At 34.4% G+C, this 25,358-nt stretch overlaps 1 protein-coding gene across 3 annotated transcripts; it reads right to left on the reverse strand.

Moving 5' to 3' along the window:
* Positions 1 to 15,978: 15,978 nt before the first annotated feature.
* RASSF8 (ras association domain-containing protein 8) lies at positions 15,979 to 24,308 on the reverse strand. Of its 3 annotated transcripts, none has more exons than XM_067779478.1 (10): positions 24,251 to 24,308; positions 23,796 to 24,116; positions 23,327 to 23,736; positions 21,867 to 22,384; positions 20,809 to 21,799; positions 20,625 to 20,741; positions 20,308 to 20,510; positions 19,292 to 19,448; positions 19,138 to 19,225; positions 15,979 to 19,071 (listed from the first exon to the last, which is right to left on the reverse strand). In XM_067779478.1, the coding sequence occupies exons 3-10, from the start codon at positions 23,396 to 23,398 to the stop codon at positions 18,971 to 18,973; spliced, it is 2,247 nt and encodes a 748-aa protein (XP_067635579.1). In that variant the 5' UTR covers positions 23,399 to 23,736; positions 23,796 to 24,116; positions 24,251 to 24,308; the 3' UTR covers positions 15,979 to 18,970. The 3 variants fall into 3 exon arrangements, with proteins under 3 accessions (XP_067635579.1, XP_067635573.1, XP_067635574.1); XM_067779472.1 differs by having other exon boundaries at positions 23,791 to 24,116; XM_067779473.1 differs by having other exon boundaries at positions 23,327 to 24,116.
* Positions 24,309 to 25,358: the final 1,050 nt, after the last annotated feature.

Raw genomic sequence — 25,358 nt, forward strand, 5'->3', positions numbered from 1 at the left:
ATTAAAGGGCAAAATTTAATTTAAATATATCAAAGGTATTGTTAAATTTCTAAATAGAAACACAAAAAAAATTATTATCTACTAATTCATGTTTTATTTGCAATCGAGGGCAGCATAAACGTTAGTAGCATGCATATTGAAGCCGAATAAGAACGTGAATGAGACTTCGTTTTAAAAGATTGCGTTATCCACTTTTTCCCAAAACACTTTTATTTTTGTGTGCGTGTTTAAGGCTCGATACCTACGCAATTTTACTTGTTGACTTTTCAGGTTAGCATAAATGTATGTACCAAGTTTCATTATAATCGCCGCAGTTTTAGTTTTACCGTCCACTAGTGTAGGGGGCGTGGCAGTTGTCTAATTTTAATTAATTTAAAATTTGTTTATCTACAGTAAGTGTAAGCTCCATGATGAACTACAAGCGAAATTGCAGCACGACAAGTAGTTTTGGCCGCGCTTATATGGGATCGCGACACTGTGTGGCATCTCAAAGCGGGATTGTGTTTTTTTTACCTTTCATGAACATGAAATGGTATATTAACTTTGGTCCGATGTTTGTAACGTTGAGAAATATAGAAGATAGGCTCACCATTAAGTATACCGAATTGATCAAGGCGACGAACTGAGTTGATATAGCCATGTCCGTCTGTCCGTCCGTCCGTCTCTCTGTTTGAATGCTAGTTCCTCAAATTTTGAGATATCTCAATGAAATTTGGCACAAGCATGTATTTTTGTATTATATTAGACATTTTTCGGATCCGGTAGGATCGGACCACTATAACATATATCTCCCATACAACCATTCGTTCAAATAAGAATATTTTGGTCATTCCTGCCGCAATTTAGGAACTATAAACGTGAAACTCGGTGATATATATTCTAATATATCATAGAAGATATCCTGAAAAAAGCGCTTTGATCGGAGCTATATATAGTATATATCCCATACAACAGATCGTTCAGATAGAGATTTTTGGCAATTTCTCCCTTAATTTCCTATATAAAAACGTTAAACTTGGTGATATTTATTCTAATATATCATAGGAGATTTCATGAAAAAATCATTTCGATCGGAGCTATATATAATATATATCCCATACAACCGATCGTTCAGATAGAAAGATTTTTAGCCATTTCTCCCTTAATTTCCTATATAAAAATGTTAAACTTGGTGATATTTATTCTAAAATAGCATAGAAGATTTCCTGAAAAAATCACTTTGATTGGAGCTATATGTATATAGTATATACCTATCCCATACAACCGATCGTTCAGATAGAAAGATTTTTGGCCATTTCTCCCTTAGTTTCCAATATAAAAACGCTAAACTTGGTGATATATATTCTTAAAAATCATTTCGATCGGAGCTATATATAATATATATCCCATACAACCGATCGTTCAGATAAGGGGGTTTTTTACCATTTTTTATTTTATATTTATCATAAAAATCGTTTAGGTATGTACATCTGTTCACTACATATTTCTTATCTTATACATACAATTATTTGGAGATTACGAACGGGATAAGATTATTTTTCAGCCCCATTCATGAAAGGTATGAAGTCTTCGGCACAGCCGAAGACAGACCCGTCCTTACTTGTTATTGTAACAATTATGCACATATGTATAACCGTTAGCAACAGACAAACTTATTTTGGGATCAAAATTAGTTGACTGGTGATGCAGAAATAATCATTTATAACTATTCAGTTGCCATCGGCCAACGAGAGTAGCTAGGTTTTTGAAATAAAATAAACTGATAATAGTGCACGTTAGTTTAAGGGAAACTAACTTATTGGACGTAGCTAGCTTCTTTTCCTCACAAAACTCGCCAACCAGATAATTTTTATAAAAGGTACTGTGCCTGATAAAAACGAACGAAATCGTTTGAGGACCACGTTCACTTTTTATAAAACATTTTCAAAAGGATCGTAGACAAAAATAATTCAAGCGGCTGTGTAGCGAATAAAAATCATATATCAATGCTATTTTACTTTCAAAGTGCTTTTATGGCAGAAAATTGTGATATAGAGAAAAAAAACTTTAAAATGGGCGTGGCATCACTCCTTTTTTGATGAAGCATTCTCCTACGTTTCGGAAGCAATAACTCGGAGAGGCACTAGAACCAAATACGGTACACCTACTCTACGTGCAATCGTCAATATTTCTGGTGCAAATGGAAGTAATTGGTTAAGGACCACGCCCCCTTAAGTAAAAAAGGTTTATGCTAAAAGATAACTGTTTAGCAATGATTTTCAGCTCCTAAAATGTCAGTTGGAGAATAGCTGTAAAAAATTACAAATTTTAAAAACCAATTTTCAGGTTTTCGGGAGTCCTAGCTCAAGAACTGACATAGAGTAAAACAAATTAACCCTTATCCTGTACTCCAAAAAAAATATCATACATGACGTTCATGGGTCAATTTTGCCCAATGTAAAAAACGCCTGTTGATTATAATTCAAGTTAGAAACCAGTTCTTTTATTTAATTAACATAAAATTTATTTGTGAAAGAATATAATAAATAGTTTCAGTATTTTTAGTAGAGCTTGCGACTTCTCGAACTGGTTCGAGAAGAGATTTCTCGCGCGACTCGCCTTCTTATCGAAAACTTCTTCTATTTATTATCTTTTATGTTAGCACAAAAACTACAACCGCACCGCTCAAATTAATGTTACGAGTTAATGAAAGATTGACACGTCCAGATATATTCGTACCAAAAATGTTACGGTATCATACCGCAAACAAAAAAACATCACTTTTTCTATCCAGAAATACGAACACATGCTCATTATCGTATTGGGCAATTTTGACCCACAATTAGAGTATATGTATGTAACATTTTTGTCTAGCTTATCCCAGGAAGTAGAAAACAACAAAATCAATGGTTTTGAACTTGAGTTGTATTAATAATTAAAGTGAAAAAGTTTCATCAGATAAAACGAAGGCTATGCAGAAATATTTAACTGAAACTAGATGAACTGTTCAATAAAAGCTGACACCTGAGTATATAATGCTGGGTTCCATCCGAATTTAGACTCAATTACACCTGTCCCCCGATTTACACGGAATATCGGTTCCAGACAAAACCGTGTAAAGTGAAATCTTCGTTTTCCTATACAAAAACCGTGTAAAGCGAAAAAAACTACCCAATTCAGTCATTTATTTAAATAAAACAAAACTAAAACATCTTAATGAAGGTTCACGAAAAGATAATTCAATCGATAACTTACCAGTTCAAACCAAAAACTCGCAATAATAGTAAAAATTATGGCTTTTTGTACAAATTTTCATCAAACGATTTTCCTTCCACATGAACTACATATGTACTCTGCGTTTGGTTATGTACATACATATTCACAATAAGGGGAATCCCTCAATATTGCAATCAGTGTTGCCAAGGAGACTCAAAAAGGTTTTTAATGATTTGTGAATCTTCGGAGTTTTTCAAATTTTGATTTATTTATGTTTCGTGTAAAAGCGAAATCGTGTAAAACAAGTACCGTGTAATCGGGGGATAGGTGTGCTTGTTTTTCGATTTGTTCCTGTACATGTAATTTTATCTTATTATAATTGACTGGAACCTAGTGAAATTGCGAAAACGCCACTGAGCAATATTTTCATAATGTTGTTACCTACTTTTAGGCTGACTCTTTTGCATGCATGTAATGCCGTTTTCTGTACTCGCAATAAATTTGGCTAATCTATGGGCGAAAAGATTTATATTTACTATTAACTAAATTTGTTGGTATTTTGTGGCTTTCTTATGTTGAGCCTTTAACAATGTGAAGCTTAACTAAGCTGCAACAAGAAAAGCGAACGAAGAAAAACAACAACAAAACAAAATAAATAAAAAATATAAATCTATTTACCCAAAGCTTAGGCAAATTTATGGCAAAGGTCAAATTTGCAAACAATTCAGTGTCATTCAATATGCAAAAGATCAGAACAACAAAAATTCAATTAACCGAACTAAGAATATTTTTTGACTATCGTTTAGAAGATGAAAATATATAGCATAATGGTTAGGGGCGCTGCCATGCATATTTGCTTAAATACATATTCTGCAGGAAAACATCATAATAATGAACAAAGTTTGCGTTCCAAAACCAATACCCGTTTAAAAACATTCTGCTGAGTAACTATTACAAGTTGCATTGCCTGAAAGTTCGTTTAGTCGCGAATCCCCCAGAACAGGTTGTACCAATACAGATGCAGCGCAATGGCATTTGGCCCAGCCGAAGTAGTTTGGGAAACTGAATTTATACATAACATCGTAAAGGGCTCTCGAAATGTATTTGAAAATCAACGAAGAGGAAGTGCGATTTTTTGGGACCATCCTTATATAATAATGACTTCAAAGTTCAAAAGGACTTTAAAGTTAATATAGGGATCGTCAAGACCAATATCAGATGTCTAACATGCAATTAAAAATAAAATAAAAACTATGTCGGTTTTATATAGAAAGATGAAACAAATAAAGCTCTCAATATTAGCTTAGAATTTAGGGGTATTCTTTGCGATTTCGTTCGATCTACACTATATTTAAAAGACTATTTAAACGGGTATTGACGCGCTTTACGAGATCGCTTTTCTCACCTTCGTATTTTAACATTTTAATTCTTACGTCGCCATTGATGTGTGGTGGAATTTTTCATTTTCAGGGACTGGAGTAAAGGGTTTAGCCTCTCCCTGGTTGCTCATAAATAAGGAGCAATGTTCGTTGTTTAGCTTAAGCACGCCTGGTGCGTCCGTTACCTGGTCGCCTTCGATCCTCCTGCAGGATTAGGCCTCGGCTTTCTAAAACTTCTGTAATTTGAGGGGTTTTCTTTTACAGCTTTCGGGAAATATTCCCATTATACCAAGTTCTTTCGTACACATGTTTTCTTATTGTTTGAATAAAATGGCAGCCCTGAAACTCAGCTATTTAATTCTAAAAAACAAAACCACTCACAAGCGCATCTCTCTGTCGACACACTCAACGAGACGCATCTCCTTCTTCCTAAGCTTCGATCAGGATACTGTAACAGGTTAAACTCTTATATATCCAGAATGAAACCTGACAATGCATGTCGTTGTTTTTGCTATATTATTTCTTGAAACAATAGAGGTGGGGCGGGCTTTCGCAGAGTCATTCCCTCGAGATAGGAATGGGGGAGCGACGCAAAATAGGCAGTGGACCAGTTAACTGGATCAGAATTGGAAGGGAAGGTTGACGGAGGGATTTCCGGTCAGAATCTCGATTGGAAATCGTAAAGTAAATTCGAGCTTGAATTTCCACCTTTGTCAGAACTTCTCGGAAGCATATCGGTCTCGCTATACTTAGATTTCCAGACGATTTATCCAAGGATGAGATAATTCATATTTATAACTATATCGTCGCAACGCAGCCATTCTTAGAGTAATTATGGCTTATTCCGCAGCCATTTTAAATGGTGCCACAACGAACCTTCATGTAGTCTTCTTCCCAGGCAGCTACCAGAGAACCTAACATGGCCCATTTAGCAAGGATTATACCTGAAGGATGAACTAGTTTTAAAGAAATGCATAAAACAAATATAAAGCTAAATCATTTCATATACTTATTTATATGTAGACTTAATTATGCACATTTCCTTACGCAAGTTGGCATGATAAGTTTTTTTTAACTTATTTTTTTTTTTAATATTATGAGTCGCAGCCATTAAAGCATTTAGCGCCACGTGCATGTATGTAAATTCGAAGATATGGTGGAAAATCAAAATATTTTTCTTAGCCATGCATACTCATTAGCTACCTCACCAACTCACTGCACTCACACACACACATACATACACTGACAATGAAGGCACAGATTTTATATTATACAATAAAATTCAAATAAACTTGCCATATCTTTCACCGCAGAAACGCACTTCTACACACTTAAAGTTTAATGTTTGCTATACGCACACACGTATTTATATTCATACTTATGTATGCGTGTACTTGTATTCATAGTGCATTAGATTATAAATTTTGTGTCACATAAAGCTCACGCTTTTGCCGTAATTTTCTTATGTTTACGGTCAAGTTGAGTTCATTGTGCATATGGGTGCGCTTGCATGTGAGTGCTCAGTTTAGATCTCAGCTATTACAAACAGGCTTTGGCATTCTAGTGTAGCGATTTACTAAAAGCAGAAGCTTATGACAAGTAATTGTTAATGATTTTCAAGTAAAACTAAAGAAACAAATGCAAATTTCACTAATGATTTTGAATGTCTATTAATATTTATTTAGAGCCCAAATTTAACTTAATTTAATTCATAATTGTAACCCAATTTACAAAAATGCTGTTTAAGCCATCTAATACGCGAAAGTCACTCATACGCCATGTGGTACCCAAAATGTGTTTCTCTTTATTTCATATGCCCCGAGCAGTCTAAGCCATACATAAGTCGGTATATTTCACCATGCTACACTTTTTTATTCCAGCTGTATTGGATAACGGTTGGTTGTACAGCTATGAAGGAATCGAGATAGATATAGACTTCCATATATCAAAATCATCAGTATCGGAAAAAAATTTGATTGAGCCATGTCCGTCTGTCCGTCCGTCCGTTAACACGATAACTTGAGTAAATATTGAGATATCGTCACCAAATTTGGTAACGAGCTTATCTGGATCCAGAATAGATTGGTATTGAAAATGAGCGAAATCGGATGATAACCTCGCCCACTTTTTATATATATAACATTTTGGAAAACACAAAAACCTGATTATTTATTAAATAATACATCTAGAATGTTGAAATTTTACGTGGGGACTGATATTGAGACTCTTGATAAAAATATGAAAATTTTTTTTAAAGGGGCGTGGCACCGCCCACTTGTGATAAAATCAATTTTACAAATATTATTAATCATAAATCAAAAATCGTTAAACCTATCGTAACAAATTCGGCTGAGAGGTTGCCTTTACTATAAGGAATGCTTTGAAGAAAAATTAACGAAATCGGTTAAGGACCATGCCCACTTTTATATAAAAGATTTTTAAAAGGGTCGTGGACTAGAATAATAAGCTATAAACTTAGCAAAAAATAGTTTTGAATCAATGACATTTCACTTATCAAGTTTTATTGTAAGAGGAAATGGAGAGACATTTTTTTTAACGGGCGGCGCCACGTACTAAGTAGAAAAGTAATTTATCTGAAATGAAATGTGCAATTGAAGCTCACGCTGAGTATATAATGTTCGGTTACACCCGAACTTGGCACCTTCACTTGTTAAATATTATTTTAACCTAGTTTTTAATAAATAAATTTATCAATATCGTCAAGTAAAGGTGGGTAAAGGACGCAACATTCGCACGCATTTAAACCTGTATTAAAGGGAACATCGGTAGCGAACTGCGCGGATATTATAATATTTGGATAACACTACCAGAATGCTCGATTCCTTAAAAATTTTGGGTACCTCAAAAATGTCAGTACTTCTAAATGATCATATACAATACGGTTCGGGTGCGACAGGAAACAAAAGTATTTTTTAATGCTTGTGAAGGTATGCAAAAATTATGGAGGCTGAAGCGAAATTTTACATTCCCTAAAGGAGAGACTAGATTTATGGAATCTGAAAATTTTTATTTGTTGTTTTTCGGGCTTCAATATTTAAACTATTAAATTTTTCGAGCTCAAGGCCACGCATAAATAAAAAAACCAAATATGTTATATGTTTGAATAAATATATTTGTTTAATAACACCGCGTTATACAGATTCCGTCCTATTAACCAAATATACTTTTTCGGAAAGGGGAGAAAAAATAAAAATACACGTTTATCGGCGATTTTCATGTACACGTCAGTATTTTTTTTATGTATAAAGTATAAAGCTCGTAGTGTCCGTCTGTCCGCCTGTGTGAAAGATTTTGGATCGATTTTTAACCCTTTTTCCGTGACCCAATCAAGCTGAATTTTTGCAGGCAGACTCGTGGTAATGTCTGTATCACGTCAAATTTTTAAAAAAATAGATTTTTATCAATTCTCAGATTTTCCTGAATTTTTTTTTTTTATTTTTTTTTCACTTTTTTCGACATATGTAATTTGAGAGGACTCCAAATTTTTAAACTACTAAAGCGTTCCGAAAAAACAAAAACAATTGTTTTTCGACCCATCCTACTCCATATATTTGTAGTTTATAGTAACTTTCTAACACTAAACTGTTTATGACTTTTACAACACTTACAACTTTAAAAGCAGTGAAATTGAAACCATTTAAAAAAAATTCTGACGTGTACATGAAAATCGCCGATACACGTGTGTTTTTATTTTTTCTCCCTTTTCCGAAAAAGTATATTTAGTTCATAGGACAGAACTAAAGCTCGTTTTTGTAACGCAGTGTAATTGCTCGATATTTCGACCTCAATCTGAGATCATCTTCAGAAACTCTTGGCTGTGCCTGATTTTTTTGAGAACTCTTTTCAATTAAATTATAAATTAAAAATTGCTTCAAATAAATGTTCTCATACATTTAAAGCAATAAGGGTAATCCCCGCTTAAACTCATATAAATATTTTTCATTACCTGAAGACGTTGTTATGGTGCATAGCAAAAACAAACATATATTTGTGAATATTAAAAAGGTGGGTAAATCCCATTAGTTTTCTTTGCTCTGTTATCTTGCAAGAACATACATACGTCACAGTCTTCTTTATGGGGCACGAACTCATTCCATTTTTGGATTGCCTAACTTCACAGTTCCTATTGGCGACTGTTTCTCTCTTTGCCTCAGTGATGGCAATCTGACCACTTTTGTCAAAAGATTTTCTTACATCATTATAAATCTTCTAGGCCAATTTCAACCTCCCAAAATATCCTACTGAATTTGTTAATTCGCGATACAAAAATAATATCTTCCTCGACAATTGTCTTATCGCTTTACTTACTTTTATTCCTATCGAAATAGTTTATAAATGCTGTGTCGCTTTCGTATCTAAATTTCGTTTCGCATAGGGGGAACAGTTCTTCCCGAAGGCTGCTAGGCATTCGAAACAACAGCGATATCTCCGTCGAGCATTTCTTCAGAAATTTCGTAAGGGAAAGCTCGTATGATTTTGGAAACAGAACTGATTTTAGATTTTCCACTTCCGAAAGCGCAAAAATGCCCTATTTCTGGCAATATATAAGTTTTGTTCGTTGAGCAATTAGAAATTAAGTTATAGGCAGATATATGGATCAACCAATGAAAGAGGGATAACGTACGCGAACATTTTTGTGCACCAATAAAATATGTCGCCCGAGCTTTCGGGAAAAATTTATTTAATTTTTGTAAAGAAGTACACATAACTATTGAAAGCCTTTTTTAACTTCAAGTCCACGTTTCCTTATCCAAAAAATGTTTGTCGTTTTTTGATAATGAACGCTACACAAGGATAAGGGTGGGATCAGTTTATAAAAAACTTCGTTTTCCCCAAGTTATTTATACTTTTTTTAATACCAAACAAAAGCCTTAAACAAATTTTGAATAAAAAGAAATATAAAGATGTAGATTGAACAGCGCAGCTATAGAAAAAAAGGACATTATATTATGTTAGGAAAGCATCCAAATTCGCAAAACCTCTAAAGCTTTTCTTCGAAATCATATTTCTCTGTCCACTATAAGGGGCAACAATAAACTATTCTATTTCCACAACATACACATATTTGACTTTGAACCCCAAGTGATAGAGATAAAGGCTGAGCACTTTTGTTTTTCGGTTCGTGGTGAAACTTATTTGTGATTCGCCAATATAAATGGGAGTTGGGGGAATTTTGTTAAACTTTTTTTTTTTTTTTTGTGCAGAAGAAAAATGGTGGGTCGAAAGAAAGAAAAATTGCCGTAAATTAAAATAAGCTTCTTATTTGATTGTTTTATATTTTATTTTATTTTGTTCTATTTTATTTTATGTTATTTTAGTTAATTTTATGTTAATTTAGTTTATTTTATTTTATTTTTGCGGTTGAAGGAATTTAGCAGTTCCTGAAAAGAATCTCTGCAATGAGCTTTGGCAGTTGTCTACAATTTTTTTTTCTTTTATTTTAATTTAAAAAATTTTTCAATTAAGAAAAAATTAATCATAACAATAATAATGATACAAAAATTATTGTTAGGCCTTGAGCTCGATTCGAACCCGCGATCTTATTTTAATTTGCTTTTTTTTAATTATTTTTATTTTTTATTTTATTTTATTTTTATTTTATTTTATTTTATTATTCTTTATTTTATATCAATTATATATATATATATATATATATATGAGATCAATAAATCAGTCCGGGGGTATGACGCTTCGTATGCGTGACATTGACTTTTTTACATTATTTTATTTTATTTCATTTTATTTTAAATTATTTCATTTTATTTTATTTTATATTATTTTATTTTAGTTCATTTTATTCTTTCTTATTTTATTTTGTTTTATTTTATTATATTTTATTTTGTTTTATATTATTTTATTGTAATTTATTTTATTTTTCTTTATTGTATTTTATTTTCTTATATTTTATTTTATTTTATTTTATTTTATTTTATTTTATTTTATTTTCTTATATTTTATTTTATTTTATTTCATCTTATTTTATTTTATTATATCTCTTTTCCTTTTATTTTTTAATTTAATTTTATTTTATTTCATCCTGCTTTATTTTATTAAAAAATTTGTATTTTATTTCATATTATTTTAGTTCACTTAAGTTTTTTTATTTTATTTTATTTTTATTTTTTTATAAAAGGATTATGATTTTGCAAAATATTCAGTGAAACTGATTGCTTTAATAGTATGCATTCATTGGGGATTCAGCAAATTCCTCTTTTAAGCTTAACTCGAAAAATGCAGTTCACTTCTATCAAACTGATTTTCATAGCGTATAATCTTTTTAACACAGATATTTGAGATTTCACATATTTAGTTTCTTATTCTTATGCACGAGTACACACTTGAACAGAAATGTTCCAAAAATTATTTAAATTGAAGAATTGCCAACCGGCAACACACAATTCACACATAACCGTTTAACCGAGAAGCGTAAAGAAAGTGAAAGTTGTTCACACCGATAGTAATGGCTTTTGTTCACAAGACAACCAAAACGTCCTTGCACCGGCACGCACAGCATCCAACTGAATGAAAATTGGCGAATTGTTGCTGATTTTGTCAATGGCTATACAACGACAAACACCAAACGACATTCATAGCAGAGACGCCTTCGATATAGCCAACCCCAGAAAGTGACTTTGGCTATTACGATGGTGATGATTACCAGCAGATGTAAAATGTAGAAAAGTGTTGGTGGTTCGATGATACATACAGACATATCATGCTGATGAAAATGCCAACTGTCATTGTACCAACAACATCAGGAGTAGCAACAGTAGCACTAGGATAATTAATTGTAGCAACAATAAATGTTCGATTGACCATGGCAAGTTCATAATTATGTTATGCATTTGTGTATTAAGGATAGTGAAATAATAATGAGCATGGATGGTGTTGATAATTACGTGTTTATGTTAGCAAAGCAAAACAAAGGATGATTGCAAGTATTTCTTTGAAAGTTTTCGGGTGAGAGCTGGCCGCAATTTCACTGATTGTTTTGCAGTTAATTCTTCCTTTTTACTGGATTGCCTGAACGCTTGGCAATTGAAATAATGTTTAAAATAGCTGTTTGTATAAAGTACATTATGCTGGGCCGGCGTGGCAATAAACAACCATTAAGAGCTCATTTCTGAAGGGGAAACATTTTGATAATCATTAGTTGACGCTTAACCGTTTAGGCGATTACTGGCGCTAATTGGGAGCACCAATGGAGATCAAGTCTTCCCCCAACTGAGTAGAGGTCTCTGCTTCTGTATATCGATAGAAATACTTCCTGGACACAAGTGTCTTCATCCATTGGGATATAGACAGCGGAGCCCTTGGGCTTTTGATAATCGCACTTAAAATTGGACCTCGAAACACACTTTTTCATAACGCAATCTTCTTTAGAACCTTTCTATCGAATACTGCTCGACGACATCTCGACGACACAATCCATGGTTCCCAGTCATACATCAGTGCTCATGATGAGGGACTTATAGTGGGCCTTTACGGGGTTGATAAGCGTAATTCATAGCTTCCGCCGCCCAATTGTCCACCTCACATACGCGAGGCGTATCCACTTACAACTATGCATATATCCTACAAATTTTTAGCAGGCGAGGCTCTGGCGACCCCAAGCTCCTCAAGAAACTAGCGAGTGTGGTCGTATTAAATCGTTCCCAAGATGGTCGGGCTAGTGCCTCTATACCCGACAAAGGACTATCAACATCGATAACACTTCCCAAAACCTTCACGGAGTGTCCTTACCGCTACAACAACAACAACAGAGAGTTATAGTGCATCATGTATAGGGGTGTGCCGTTTAACTTTTTTCAACCCAGTCTAATGTTGACTGGAAAAAGGAGATTACTATCGCGAATTTTTACTAAGAAATGGCAATAATTCATCCCATCAATCCCATTTTATTTTCACTTTTTGTTTCCATAACGAATTATGGGTGCTGAGATGTACATACATACGTAAAGAGATACTGGCTTAATATAAGAAAACTCTCAGAATGATAAGCTAAACATGTCAGGCCGTTCATCATCAACATTATTTGGTCGTTGCCTCCCTGCTTAGTGAGATCTGACGCCTAACGGGACGCCAAGGGAGATCAAAACTTCCTCCTCCTATCTCATCAAACTCCTCTTCTACGACTGTCACTGGGACTACCTTAAAAGTTCACAATTTTTTCCCTTCAAATGTCATTCGCAACGATTCATGACATGCCAGCTTTAAAGCATGCAACTTGAGTGTTTCAGGCATTATATGCTAGGTGGAGCTGTCAGGTCCGTAAGAACCTGTTATATTATAAAACAACTTTGTGCTCTTCGCAAATTCTAGCCTTTTTTTATAACCCACCCGCTTTCTGGTTGTATATCGGAATTTTTTGTCCTAATAGCTGAACACAATATATCTTGCATATTTATTTTTCATTTTGTGTCACTGGTCTGACCTGGGCCCGAATTCTATAATAGGATCCGCAATTTAATCAATTTTTTCAATCGCATTTGTTTTGAAACGGTCAGTCGTATTAGGGAAATATGTGAAATAGTGGCTACGGGTGCTCACAAGATCCATAATATATTAACATTTTTACGAATAGTTTGACAGATTCATATCTTTAATTATAATGAAATTTTCCATACTTGATCGTATAACACGATACGTTTTATATGTAAGTCTTGCCAAAAGGCAGTGCCCTGTAAGCGCGTCCATGGTGAGCCTACAGTATTTTTTTTAGTGACAAGTCCTTGTCAGTATAATGTCATAAAGCTTGTATATAATCGGTTATACTGTGAAGCTAAGCGCCTGGTTCCACGCCTTTTCTGCTTCGTTGATCATGTGCAGCTCCAACCTCCTTGTTAACTCAGGCAATATAATCACTGCATCTGGCGAATGTACTTCAAGGATTTCTCCTTCATTTGTCAGCTCATCCGAATTTCCATCTATGCTCATATGGCAGGAAACCAATACAGATAAGTTTCTCCCTGCTTCAGTTCTTTTAAGTAGTTAAAATAGTTTTCTTCCAGTATCTCAGATTTTGCAGACCCTCACATCTTTCGTTAGTTTTGTCATAAATGCCAAATGAAATGCGATTCAAACTGCTCAAATTCCAAAGAAGTCTTTGAAACATCCACTAATTTTACTAAATTAAATAACTTATTATTTAAGATGATGAGCTTAACACAGTCTTATAATAATTGAATATTCAATTATTATGTTTTTCTCTTATAAGAGAAACCGAAAAGAAAGAAAGAGACAAATTACAACAAGAAATTACAAAAACAAACCTACATAACACACAAATTAATATAGAGGCAGAATGTCTCAATTGTGTTGTTAGTATAGATATGAGATAAAGTGAATTAAGCATGAAAACAAATACCAGCAGGATAGCCTAATAGTTAAGGAAACTGCAGTTTCACCGTGTGATTCTCGGTTCGAATCTCGGCGAAACCTTTGATAACATTAGGAAATTGGGTGATGATGAATACGTGGCGGTTTTCGAAATGGTACAATCGCAATATGCCAGTAAATGTTTCTTTCTTTTCAGTTTCTCTTAGAAAAACATAATAATTGAATATTCAATTATTATAAGACGGTATTAAGCTCATGAATTCTTAAATAGTAAGTATAAATTGAACACACCATTAAACAAACTTAAATAATTTAAGTTAAAATTAAAACGCCGCATAGCTTCACATCATCTACCACCCATTGGCTCCTTTTAACGCCGTTTGCGGAGCATGATGTTAAAATCTTAGGTAATTACTCCACTTCTGAATTTTGGGTACTCTCTTCAACTGAGAGAAGTCATAAATCACCTCTACCAGTAGTAAAGATAAAAAATAAATGTAAAAAAAATTTATGGGGCGATAACCTCCCAAGTGGTTTAAGTCCTAGATTCTCTTTCAATTTACGTCGCGCTCCTTTTAATTTGTCCTGCATATTAGCGGGACGGGACCTACTTGTTTTATGCTGACTCCGAACGGTATCTTCAAGGCAGATGAGTTTTTACTGAGAGCTTGTCATGGCAGAAATACACTCGGAGTGCTTGCCACACACTGCCGAGGGGCAACCCCGTTTAGAAAAACATTATTCTAATTGAAAAAACTTGTTTTCAAAAATGTCGATGTTGCTTTGCCCGGCGCGAGAACCTAGGATCTCCAGTGTGGTAGGCAGAGTACGCTACCATAACACCACGGCGGCCGCCGTGATAGATATTGTAACGAATTTAGGGTAATAAATCACTTCAATATTCAGCGTGTTTAAATCAAACTGCTTCCTGATTACTCAGCTTGCGTTGCTTCATTCTACTAAAGTCTAGACGTTTCGCCTTCTAGAAATGCTGTATCTCCTGTTTGGTAATTGAGCTACATATATGCGGGTGTATGTGTGGGTAACAACTTCGGCTGATGACTACATCTGTGTGTGATGTATCTCTTCGATGCCTTGTACATAAGTGTAAATGATGACTGATGTATTCATGTACACCAGTTTGGCTTCCTTCATGTTTTTGTGGTTGCGTGATTATTTACTAACAGCCTAGTGATGTCAACATCCACAATATTCAACCGAAAAATACTGTAAATATTTGCCTCTTTATTGAGCAGTATTGCAACAGCTCAAGCTAATAATGTGCTGCGATAGCGCAGTGAAAATATTTATGTCGCGTTTGGTTTGCTGTTGATGGGCAAACGATTGTCAACATTTTATGCAACGAATTCGCTAAGTTTTTCCGTAAAATGTTATGCTTTGTGATTAAAAGTAAAACTGCTGCTAGAGCACAACCTAATGGGGCTGCGCTCGACGATATTTTTTGTTTCCCTTCCCCAAAGAAAAACAAATTTACTATATTCTTAACACTTGCATATATTTGAAAGATAGTGAAAGTTTTTGCTAAATTGCATTTTGCATTTTTACCTTAGGGAGATTCACTTTGCCTTGCGCTCCGCGAAATTTATAGTATGCTCAAACTTGTGTAATTTTTTGTATAACGAAGTGTACCAAATGAAATACTTTTTCATAACATTTCGTCGTATTTTGTTATTTTAAGTGCCAATTTTTTACGCTTCTTACTGATGCATGCTATAACCGTGCAATGGGTGCCCTCGTAGTCTGGCATATTTCTCCATAGCAGGACAAAGCGAATTCCCTTAATACGTTAAGCTGTTTCTTTTTATTCGAAATATGTGACCTGGAATCATGAAAAGACCCTATTGTGCGAAAATACCGTTCTTCACTTTTTGAGTGATTCTTATAGGAAATTTAACGCCATTTCCAATGGAATAGCCCGCAGTTTTCTAACTTTCTGAGTTTTTTCACAAATCGCATTTAAAGCCAAATCGGACCACAAATACGATTTTTTGAAATATTTCGATCCATACGCCACCTATCGGAGTTATTTTTTTTTTTTTTTTTGCATTGTCATCGGGTTCTGAAGTATATTCCAAGTTTCAAGCTTGTAGCTTTTCGGGAAGTTAATTAATCTTTAATTACAAAATTCGTTCACAACGGCCAGCCGCACACAGTCAAGCTAAACAATAATTTTAAACGCGTTTTTCTCGAAAACTTGTTTTCGCACAATAGGGTCGTTTCATAATTCCAGGTCACATATGTATATTTGTTGCTGTCTTGGGTCGTTGTGTTCGCATTTGTACGTGTATCCCTATTAAAATTTTGATTTGATTTTAAATAAAAATGGGAAAACTATTTTCCTAATTTTTGCTAACGAAATATTTTATCAGAATTTTAAGATATATGTGACCCGGCATATGAAAAGGTGACTTATGACAAAAAAAAAAAAAACTACTAAGAAACTGAAGAAATTCATTGTTTATCTTTAACAGCTGTTTCTCGCAATTTCTTTTTTGAGTCATAAGCCACCTTTTCATAGGCCTGGTCACATATAATATTATTTTAATTTTTGATTAATACTTTAATTTCTTTTTATTTTCTAGCACGAGCTAAAATACAAGTTGTTTTAAACTTAAAAAAAAAATACAATTGTATTTTTATTGTTTGATATTTATGCTAACGTTTTTTTTTTATTTAGTAATACATTTAACTTTTATAGGAATGAAATTGTATAAGTTTCGCTTGGAAAGGTTAGACAAAAGGTTTCTCTTAAATGTTTTACAGTGCTTTAATACTTTTAAATGTTTGTTAATTTTGTCGTTTCGAAGCATTGTGCTATTATATCAGTGGGCTTGGTGTAGGTACGTAGTATTGTGAAGTGTAAAAAGTGATCTAAAAGTAATGCAAAGTGTTAAATATCTTTATGATTTGCTGGCATTTTTTATGCGCTGAAAATTGGTTAGAAGCTGTATCAGCTTAAAACTTTACTACTTTGCCACTTTGTTGGCATTAAAAATGCATACTTACCAAGAACTGCATTTAAACTTACTTATGGACATGAAACAAATTATAATTACTACTTCCGACTATAACTATTTTTGTCTACTTTAATATTTTTGTTGATTTTAAACAATTATTGCTACAGTTAAACATATAAATGCGATAAAATGTAGAAAGCTGCTTAAGCATAAGAAGGCGTTTCGATAATTATTGCAACTGTTACTAAATATGTATTTTAATATTCTATTCTAATAAGCTAAATATTAAAAATAATTTGCGACACTTTTGCTTATGGCAATATGAAAATTTTAATATATTAAAAACTAAATAATAAAAATCTTAAAGTAATTTTCGTGCTACATATTTAAAATGTTTTGCATTAAAAGAAATTGGAATGAAATATGATAGCCTAAGTAAAAAATGCACTACAGACTAGATAAAGCATAAATTTTCTAAAATAATAAACACAATACTCATATTAAGTATTTTGTACAACTAAAATACAATTATATTCTCTTTGCTATCTATAATGGAATGACAAATCTAATAAATACAGTTATATTCTCTTTGCTATCTATAATGGAATGACAAATCTAAGGTAATTTTGAAAACTAGTATCAAGGCGAGAATACATATGTATGTATATGCATAAGGTGATAGCAAAGCAAAATAAAACATCCTTTACTGATATTCTAAACTGCTACAACTTCTACGGAATGCGCCTTAAGTTATATTTATATATTAATTTAATAATTCTTAAGTCTATATTAAGCAAAAAGTGCTTATCAGTGGGTGAAATCATAGATAAAAAGTACTGCACTTTAAATTAAGTATCACATGCTACAAAACAAATGCTCAGTTAGCTTTAAACAATGCCCTTTACTAGTCTTAAATTGGGTTTGAAATATTTTCATTTTTTTTGTTGCACAATTAAACTGTAATTCAAATAAACTTGAACCTTGCACTTTCGAAAAATTAAGAATCAGAAAAAGGATTAATAAGTTACACTTTTGAGAAAATATTTGAATACGCACGCACTGCATAGTTTTAGCACCAATCAAAATTAATTCAAAATCAGGTTCTTTAGATGGATTTAAGTTTTCCTGATGGAAGATTAAACGGCCGATACCGCCGTTATCAAAATACTACTAAATCAAAGGTGTAAAGGAGTTAATTATTTAAAATACAAAATATATGAATTAAGCACTAGCTTTATAGCACAGACGGTCGTAAATTTAAGTTCGAAATCATAATGGAACTTCGCACAATGAAGCAACTTGTATAACTTATTTAAAAAATCAGAAGGTTATGACTTGTTTCAAAATAAATATTTATCTTTTAAAATGATTTGTGTGAATATTGGTAAATTTGCACTTTGTTTATATAATTTTATAAAAGATCTCAAAATTAAAACAATAAAAACCAAAAAATTGGTTTTACAACATACTTAAATAATATTTGATTTTAAATAAATGTCTTTCTATTTCCACACACATAAGAAATTTTATGATTTTTGTATGCTTGGAAGTAATTTACCAAATAGGTTTTAACTACAACTAAATTTCATACAACGCAATTTTATAAAATTAACATGCGTTCACATTAAAAAAGCTATACATTATTGTTGATAAATTTTTTAAAATTTGTTAAGTAGCTTTGTAAGTTTCAATGGAGATCTTTGATTTTACGTTTAAGTGATACACAAAATGAGTTTTAAGCCAAAAGTGGTAATACATTTGATATTATCGCATAAGTACTCTATTAATATTGCATACTTTAAAATAATTATGAATTTTCTTTTTTAAATATGTATATAGTTTTGTTTGTAAGATATGTAGAAATGTTCGTAGATATTTGTTTCTTAATTAAGTTCGTTAGTTTCAATTCGTTTGACTGTAGTTTCAAATTGCTTTTTATACAATTTACATTGCATTAGGATGGATGAAAGAATTTGAATTTCTCTATGATTTTAAAAATATTTTAAGTTTGCGCTCTAGTAACATTCATAAATCTTTAAGTTTGTATGCTATTACCAATTATACCCAAACGCCATGTGGATTCTTACTAGTAGGTACAGCATTTTCTAATTGTCTTGGTGAACCGATTATGCGCCGACTGCTACCGGGTTTATTGGGGCCTTTAAAGATTTTTTTTAAATGTAGCGTCAATCAAAATTTTATTATTTTATTTGTATAAAATATACCTTCCATAAAATGTTTAATTTCTTCAGATGTATTGACAGTGAGACTTTGCAAATTTACCTCTTTCATCTCATTTACTAATTGCTCTACCTACAATATGATTAAAAAAGGATTTTTACTTTAAACATTCGCATTCGAACTTATTCTATTACACACCTGCCGCTTTTTTTCACTGATTGCATTTTCTATTAGCAAAATTTCTTTTTTCAAATTCTCAGCAGTTTTGTTTGATGTGTCAGTGTTATGTATAGCCTGATCGATTTCACTTTGTATGCGCTCCACTTCCATCAGAAAATCGCGTTCTACATTTTGACTTGAAAAATAAAAAGGACATCACATTAATTTTTTGTGTTGTTGTTGTTGTAGCGATAAGGTTGCTCCCCGAAGGCTTTGGGGAGTGTTATCGATGTGATGGTCCTTTGCCGGATACAGATCCGGTACGCTCCGGTACCACAGCACCATTAAGATGCTAGCCCGACCATCTCGGGAACGATTTATGTGGCCACATTAAACCTTCAGGCCATCCCCTCCCTCCCCACCCCCAAGTTCCATGAGGAGCTTGGGGTCGCCAGAGCCTCTGAGAGTGAAACAGGATTCACCGCGGATAGATGAGGTTGACAATTGGGTTTGGAGAAGCTATATATTGCGCTGGCAACCTGAAGGGTTGCGGTACACACCCCTTGAATCTGGTATTTTAGTCGCCTCTTACGACAGGCATACCTACCGCGGGTATATTCTGACCCCCTTACCCGCTGGGGTAATATCAAGATTGTTGTTGTTGTTGTTGTTGTAGCGATTAGGTTACTCCCCGAAGGCTTTGGGGAGTGTTATCGATGTGATGGTCCTTTGTCGGATACAGATCCGATACGCTCCGGTAACACAGCACCATTAAGGTGCTGGCCCGACCATCTCGGGAACGATTTATATGGCCACATTGAACCTTCAGGCCATCCCTCCCTCCCCACCCCCAAGTTCCATGAGGAGCTTGGGGTCGCCAGAGCCTCGTCTGTTAGTGAAACGGGATTCGCCGCTCGAAGGTGAGGTTGACAATTAGGTTGGAGAAGCTATATATTGCGCTACACAACCCCTTGAATCCCATATCAAGATTGTCATATCTTGTAATAAATGCTAATATGAAGCATGAAATTAAACTGGCCTATTGTTATACTTACCGATTCGCCTTCTGTTTGGTAGCACTGCTACGCTGCTCCACTTCAATATCATTCATTAATAAACGAATTTTATTCTTGCACTGCAACAATTCAGTTTCACAATTGGCCAATTTAGAACGTAATAAAGCAATTTCTGATTTCAAAGTTTTCTCTTGTTGCTTTACCAGCTCATTTTCTTCCTCTACATACTGCAACGTCTGTAGCTGAAAACAAAATTAAAGCCATTGACTTTATTTTATTGTAAATTTTTTTCTAACATCCGAGATAATTTCCGAACATTTTTTTATAGGTAATATTTATTTAACTGCAATACTCACCTGCTCACTGCCTTGTCGAAAAACCTGATCTGCTTTGGTTATTTCTCGAGATATGGCTTCAAGTTCTTGCGCCTGATCACGTTCCTTACTTTCTAGATAAACTATTTCGGAATCGTACTAAAAAAAATGTAAATAAAGTTTAATTACTCTGGTTTTAAAACAGACATATATTTACACATATTACTTTATTTAACTCTGCCTGCTGCGCTGAAATCTTCTCCCTTTGAAATTTAATTAATTGCAACAAATCATTATATTGGGTTGCCTGAAATATACTTTCGCTCTCCTCCATACTGTCCACTACACCTGTACCACTCATATGCTGAAACTTCTCATCATAATCGCTTATGTTGCTATAATCTTGCAAATAACTATGCGTCGGCGTATTACTCAATCCACTGGATGGTATCGCCTGATTTTGATATTGATTATGCTGCTGTTGCTGCTGCGATTGTAAAGGGCTATTACGTGGCGGTGGTGGATCACGATAAGGTGGTGGCACCAGAGCACCATTAGCTGATATTGTCGGTGCGTTTTTATACAGCAAATCTGGTTGTATATCACCACCACCACCACTACGATTCACATTACCATTATAAATGTCAAGTAGATTTTCACTGCTACCACTGTTGCAATTATTGCTATTGTTATTATTGTTACGACTGCTATTGTTATTAAAATTATTGCTGTGTGGTGTAGCATATAATACATCTGGACTATCTGTGGCAATGCGACGATCTAGGGATTCACGTACAACAGCCAAATTGATTTCATTGATTGATTTACTATTTTGTGTGCCGAGTTGTTGATGAATGTTGTTGTTATTGGTATTATCGTTATTGAAACTGCTTGAATCCATACGAAATCCAGTACTACCAGCAAAATTATTTGTATAGGTAGATGACATATCAGTGGGATTCGAATGCGACTTCTCATGACGTGGTATGAGTTGCAGCAGAGGCGGTGAGTTAGTTGAAAAAATTGGTGATCGTGATATGCCTGTAGCATGTAAAGATGGCGAAGTGATAGGCGACGATTTTTTTAGTTGCACTGTTCTATTTTGAATATTTGAATGATTATTGCTATTGTTACTGCTAAAATTTGTTTTATCATTTGAACGGTGCGGTATACCCTTCACAATCCCAATGTTTTCACTCTGTTTGACATCATGAGCACTGTATAAGTATAAATATATTCAACTAACTAAAAATATATTTACTTAAATTAACATTTTATACACACCCAAAACTCTTTTTTGCTTTTAATTCATGCGTTTTATCAAGGTGCGTTGTATTTAAATTTGTATCCAAATCGGACAAGTGCGGCGGTTTTCCTTGTTGCAGATTATAACTATTTGTGTTGTTGTCGTTGTTGCTATTGTTGAAACTGTTGCTGCTATTACTATTGTTGTTGTTGTTGTTGCTATTGTTATTATTATTTTTATTGCTCAAGCCCAATGGCTTTCTCAACATCACAGCGGGTTGATTAGTATTACTGTTATTATTGTTATTGCTATTGGTGGTATTATTACCAAAAGAATTTTCACGTTGCGTTTGTAAATTTTGTTGATTTTGCTGCTGTTGCTTATTTTCCGATCGTTGCAGTATAAACTGCACATCATTGGCATATTCACCCCATTCTATCAAGAGCTTAAGCGGATTTTCATTTGGCGCGAGCAAGCGTTCGTTGTTGCGCCAACGTTCAATGAGTGTAAAGCGACCCACTTTGCCAGTCGCATGCGCCAGAGCAAAAACCACATCCTAACAAAACAAGAAGTCAATTTGTTTTGTAACATATGTGATTCAAGTTTACTAATTAAAATAATTAGATCGTTGATATAGCCAGACTGTTTCAGTCAGCTCGAATGGATCTACTTTTTGTTGTTGTAGCAATAGACACTTCCCGAAAGTTTTGGGGGAACGATTTAATATATCCACATTGGGCCCTCTAGGCCATCCCTTACGATATTTTCATATTTGTAACAGAATTCCCCTAAGGTATGGCTTTGGCTGAATGTGTTTGTCAACAGTTCAATCATTGGAGTTCGGGTTCGAATCCCACGCCTATGTAAACAAGCGTTGAAGAGATTGAGAGCAATGATTAACTTCTTTTTTTTTTAGCGAGTATTATTGATGATCATATTACTTTTCCCGGATATTGCCAGGTTCGTTCCGGGGATTAATACCATCTCGGGAGCGATTTTATGTAACCATGTCAAGCCTTCTAGGTCTGTGGTTTTTAGTCGCCTCTTACAACAGCCATATCAACCCCGGAAATATTCTAAACACCTTTACCCGCTCTGAAACCCCTTAAAAGATATTGGATTTCTTCTCAACCTTACAAGGATGCCAAATGCTTTCTGAATTAGAGTCATGCACATTTATCTAATAGAAGTTCACAAGTAGCAAGCAGCCACAATAACTGCATTGAGCATAACTTTTTGAGCATTTGACAATATAAAGGGAAGTGCCCTGCTTATGATTATACAATTGCCTTTAATCACTTCTAGCATTGCGGCTAACCGCTATACTCTGGTAATCCTGCATAATCGTTTCTTTCGAGTGCCGGGCATTATACTGCTTTGGGTCTTACGACCGCAGTGTACAGCCAGACATTTACAAACGCAAAAATTCAACCCTTCCCCAACTGAAAATTCGTGGCCACATTCGCACCTAAAATTGTTAATTATATTTTTTGCTTACCTGACAAGTTGTATTCACTGTAACACCACATACTATACGCTGTATTCCCTCAACCCATACTTTCAACTCCATAGTCAGACGCTTCTTTACCGTTAAAGCATCAACAATTATATCTTTCACAAATTTCCCTCACAAAGTTGGCTACAATTCATTGAGAAGTGTAACTGGGAGCGCCAGCCAAACTACACCCTGATCGCGTGCACGTTGCAATTTAACTGCGCTGCGCTTCTACAAACTTTGTAAGTTGTGCGTAAAAGTAAAAAACATGATTTTAAGGCAGCTCAACGCTCCAGTGAAGCGCGAAATGTGGTGTATTATTGTGAAGTTGGCTGTAAATTCTCTAATTCTTTTCGATGTTTTTCGGTGCTGCGCATCATGTTGCAGAAACTTGTTTGGCAATGCATTAAATCCTTTGAAAGAGAGTATCTTTAGCACATATTCTTTTCTATTTCATATTATTTTACCGCACTTAAGATTTTTTACTCATATTCCTGTGTTAATTTCTGTATACCATGCACCTCGTCGAATATCATAAAAATCAATATTATGCTAAAGAAATTTTCACTTTCCATATGTACATATTGGATGTTTCCCTTTCTCAGCATACAATTATTGCCTCGTCACTTAATTTGTTGTTGTTATCAAATGGGTGCTACAAAAACTGCACTTGACAAATTTTATTCGTGTGCATTGCACAAACACTTGTTTTTGTGTGTGTTGTATACGAAGCGAAGTGTGAGGGTTGTCCTATTGAGGGCGTTTAATATGTGATTCACTAAATATGGCTAAGCTGAAATAGCAAGTATGGAATTTACATTCACTCCTTTATCTGTATTTTATATTTGCATGATATACTAAATATTTTTTTTATTTACATCGTTACATTTTACTTGCATATTTCAACTTATTCCAAAAATTCCTTACCAACAAAAACGCCATTTTGCCCTTTCGTTTATATCTTTTGTGTTTGACATTCATCATGCATTATAATGTCATTCTTTGTTTATATATAAAAACAAGGCGTATTCATACAGGTGGTGTTATCCCATCAGCTGATTGCTTCTTCTTGATAAATTTGCATACAAAGCCTTGTTAAACAAAATGTCAGTTAATCGAACTCTATGAAAATTTTCTTTTGACTTGACATCAAGGCGAATCTATACCAGGTGGTGGCAAAGCAAATTCAATCAATTCGCCGTGCAGATGAATATCAAGTCAGAAGAAAATTTTCATAGATTTCGAGTAACTGACATTTTGTGGTACAAGGCTTTGTATGGAAAATTATCAAGAAGAAGCAATCAGCTGATGGGATAACACCACCTGTATGAATTCGCCTTGCTTGACATTCATCTGCACCAAGGCGAATTCATTACAGGTGGTGTTATCCCATCAGCTGATTGCTTCTTCTTGATAATTTTCCATACAAAGCCTTGTACAACAAAATTTCAGTTAATCGAAATCTATGAAAATTTTCTTTTGACTTGACACTCATCTGCACGGCGAATTGATTGAATTCGCTTTGCCACCACCTGGTATAGATTCGCCTTGCATCTGCACGGGGAATTGATTGAATTCGCTTTGCCACCACCTGGTATAGATTCGCCTTGATATAAAAAAGACCTGCCGAACTCAAGCACGAAAGATTAAAGGGCCAATTAAACTTCCTCAACCCCAACGCTATAGTTGTTGTTGTTGTTGGTGTAGCTTCGCCCCACCTAACAGCTGCGACCGATCACAAATTGTCCGCTTCCCAAGGTAGTCGGTTCTATGTACCGGAGCGACTCGGGATTTTTCCCGACCAAGGACTGTCATTTCAGTGTAACCCCATTTAATTTGTTGCGTCCCTCCCACAAATTGTCATCCTCCCAGCAGCTCCTTTCAGCGGGACTGCTCCATATTCTCTTGCTCCGGGAAGGTATCGAATCCAATCCGGGTGCGTCTCCTGACCCCGGTCCTGAGAAATTGTTTTGCTGCACCTGCCGGAAAAGAATTTTTTTAGGACGGTCATACTCTGTTCAGTGTGTCTCGTGCA

Source organism: Eurosta solidaginis, chromosome 1 (genome assembly GCF_040869045.1).
Source record: "Eurosta solidaginis isolate ZX-2024a chromosome 1, ASM4086904v1, whole genome shotgun sequence".
NCBI classification, from domain to species: domain Eukaryota; kingdom Metazoa; phylum Arthropoda; class Insecta; order Diptera; family Tephritidae; genus Eurosta; species Eurosta solidaginis.

Bases quoted from the DNA above. Each gene is read 5' to 3' on its own strand.
- RASSF8 (XM_067779478.1), bottom strand. From the start codon at position 23,398: ATGGAGTTGAAAGTATGGGTTGAGGGAATACAGCGTATAGTATGTGGT. The intron at 22,385-23,326 runs GTAAGCAAAAAA...TTGTTTTGTTAG, and splicing joins CAGTGAATACAACTTGTCAG to GATGTGGTTTTTGCTCTGGC. The intron at 19,072-19,137 runs GTATATTTTATA...AAATCTTTAAAG, and splicing joins AATTAAACATTTTATGGAAG to GCCCCAATAAACCCGGTAGC.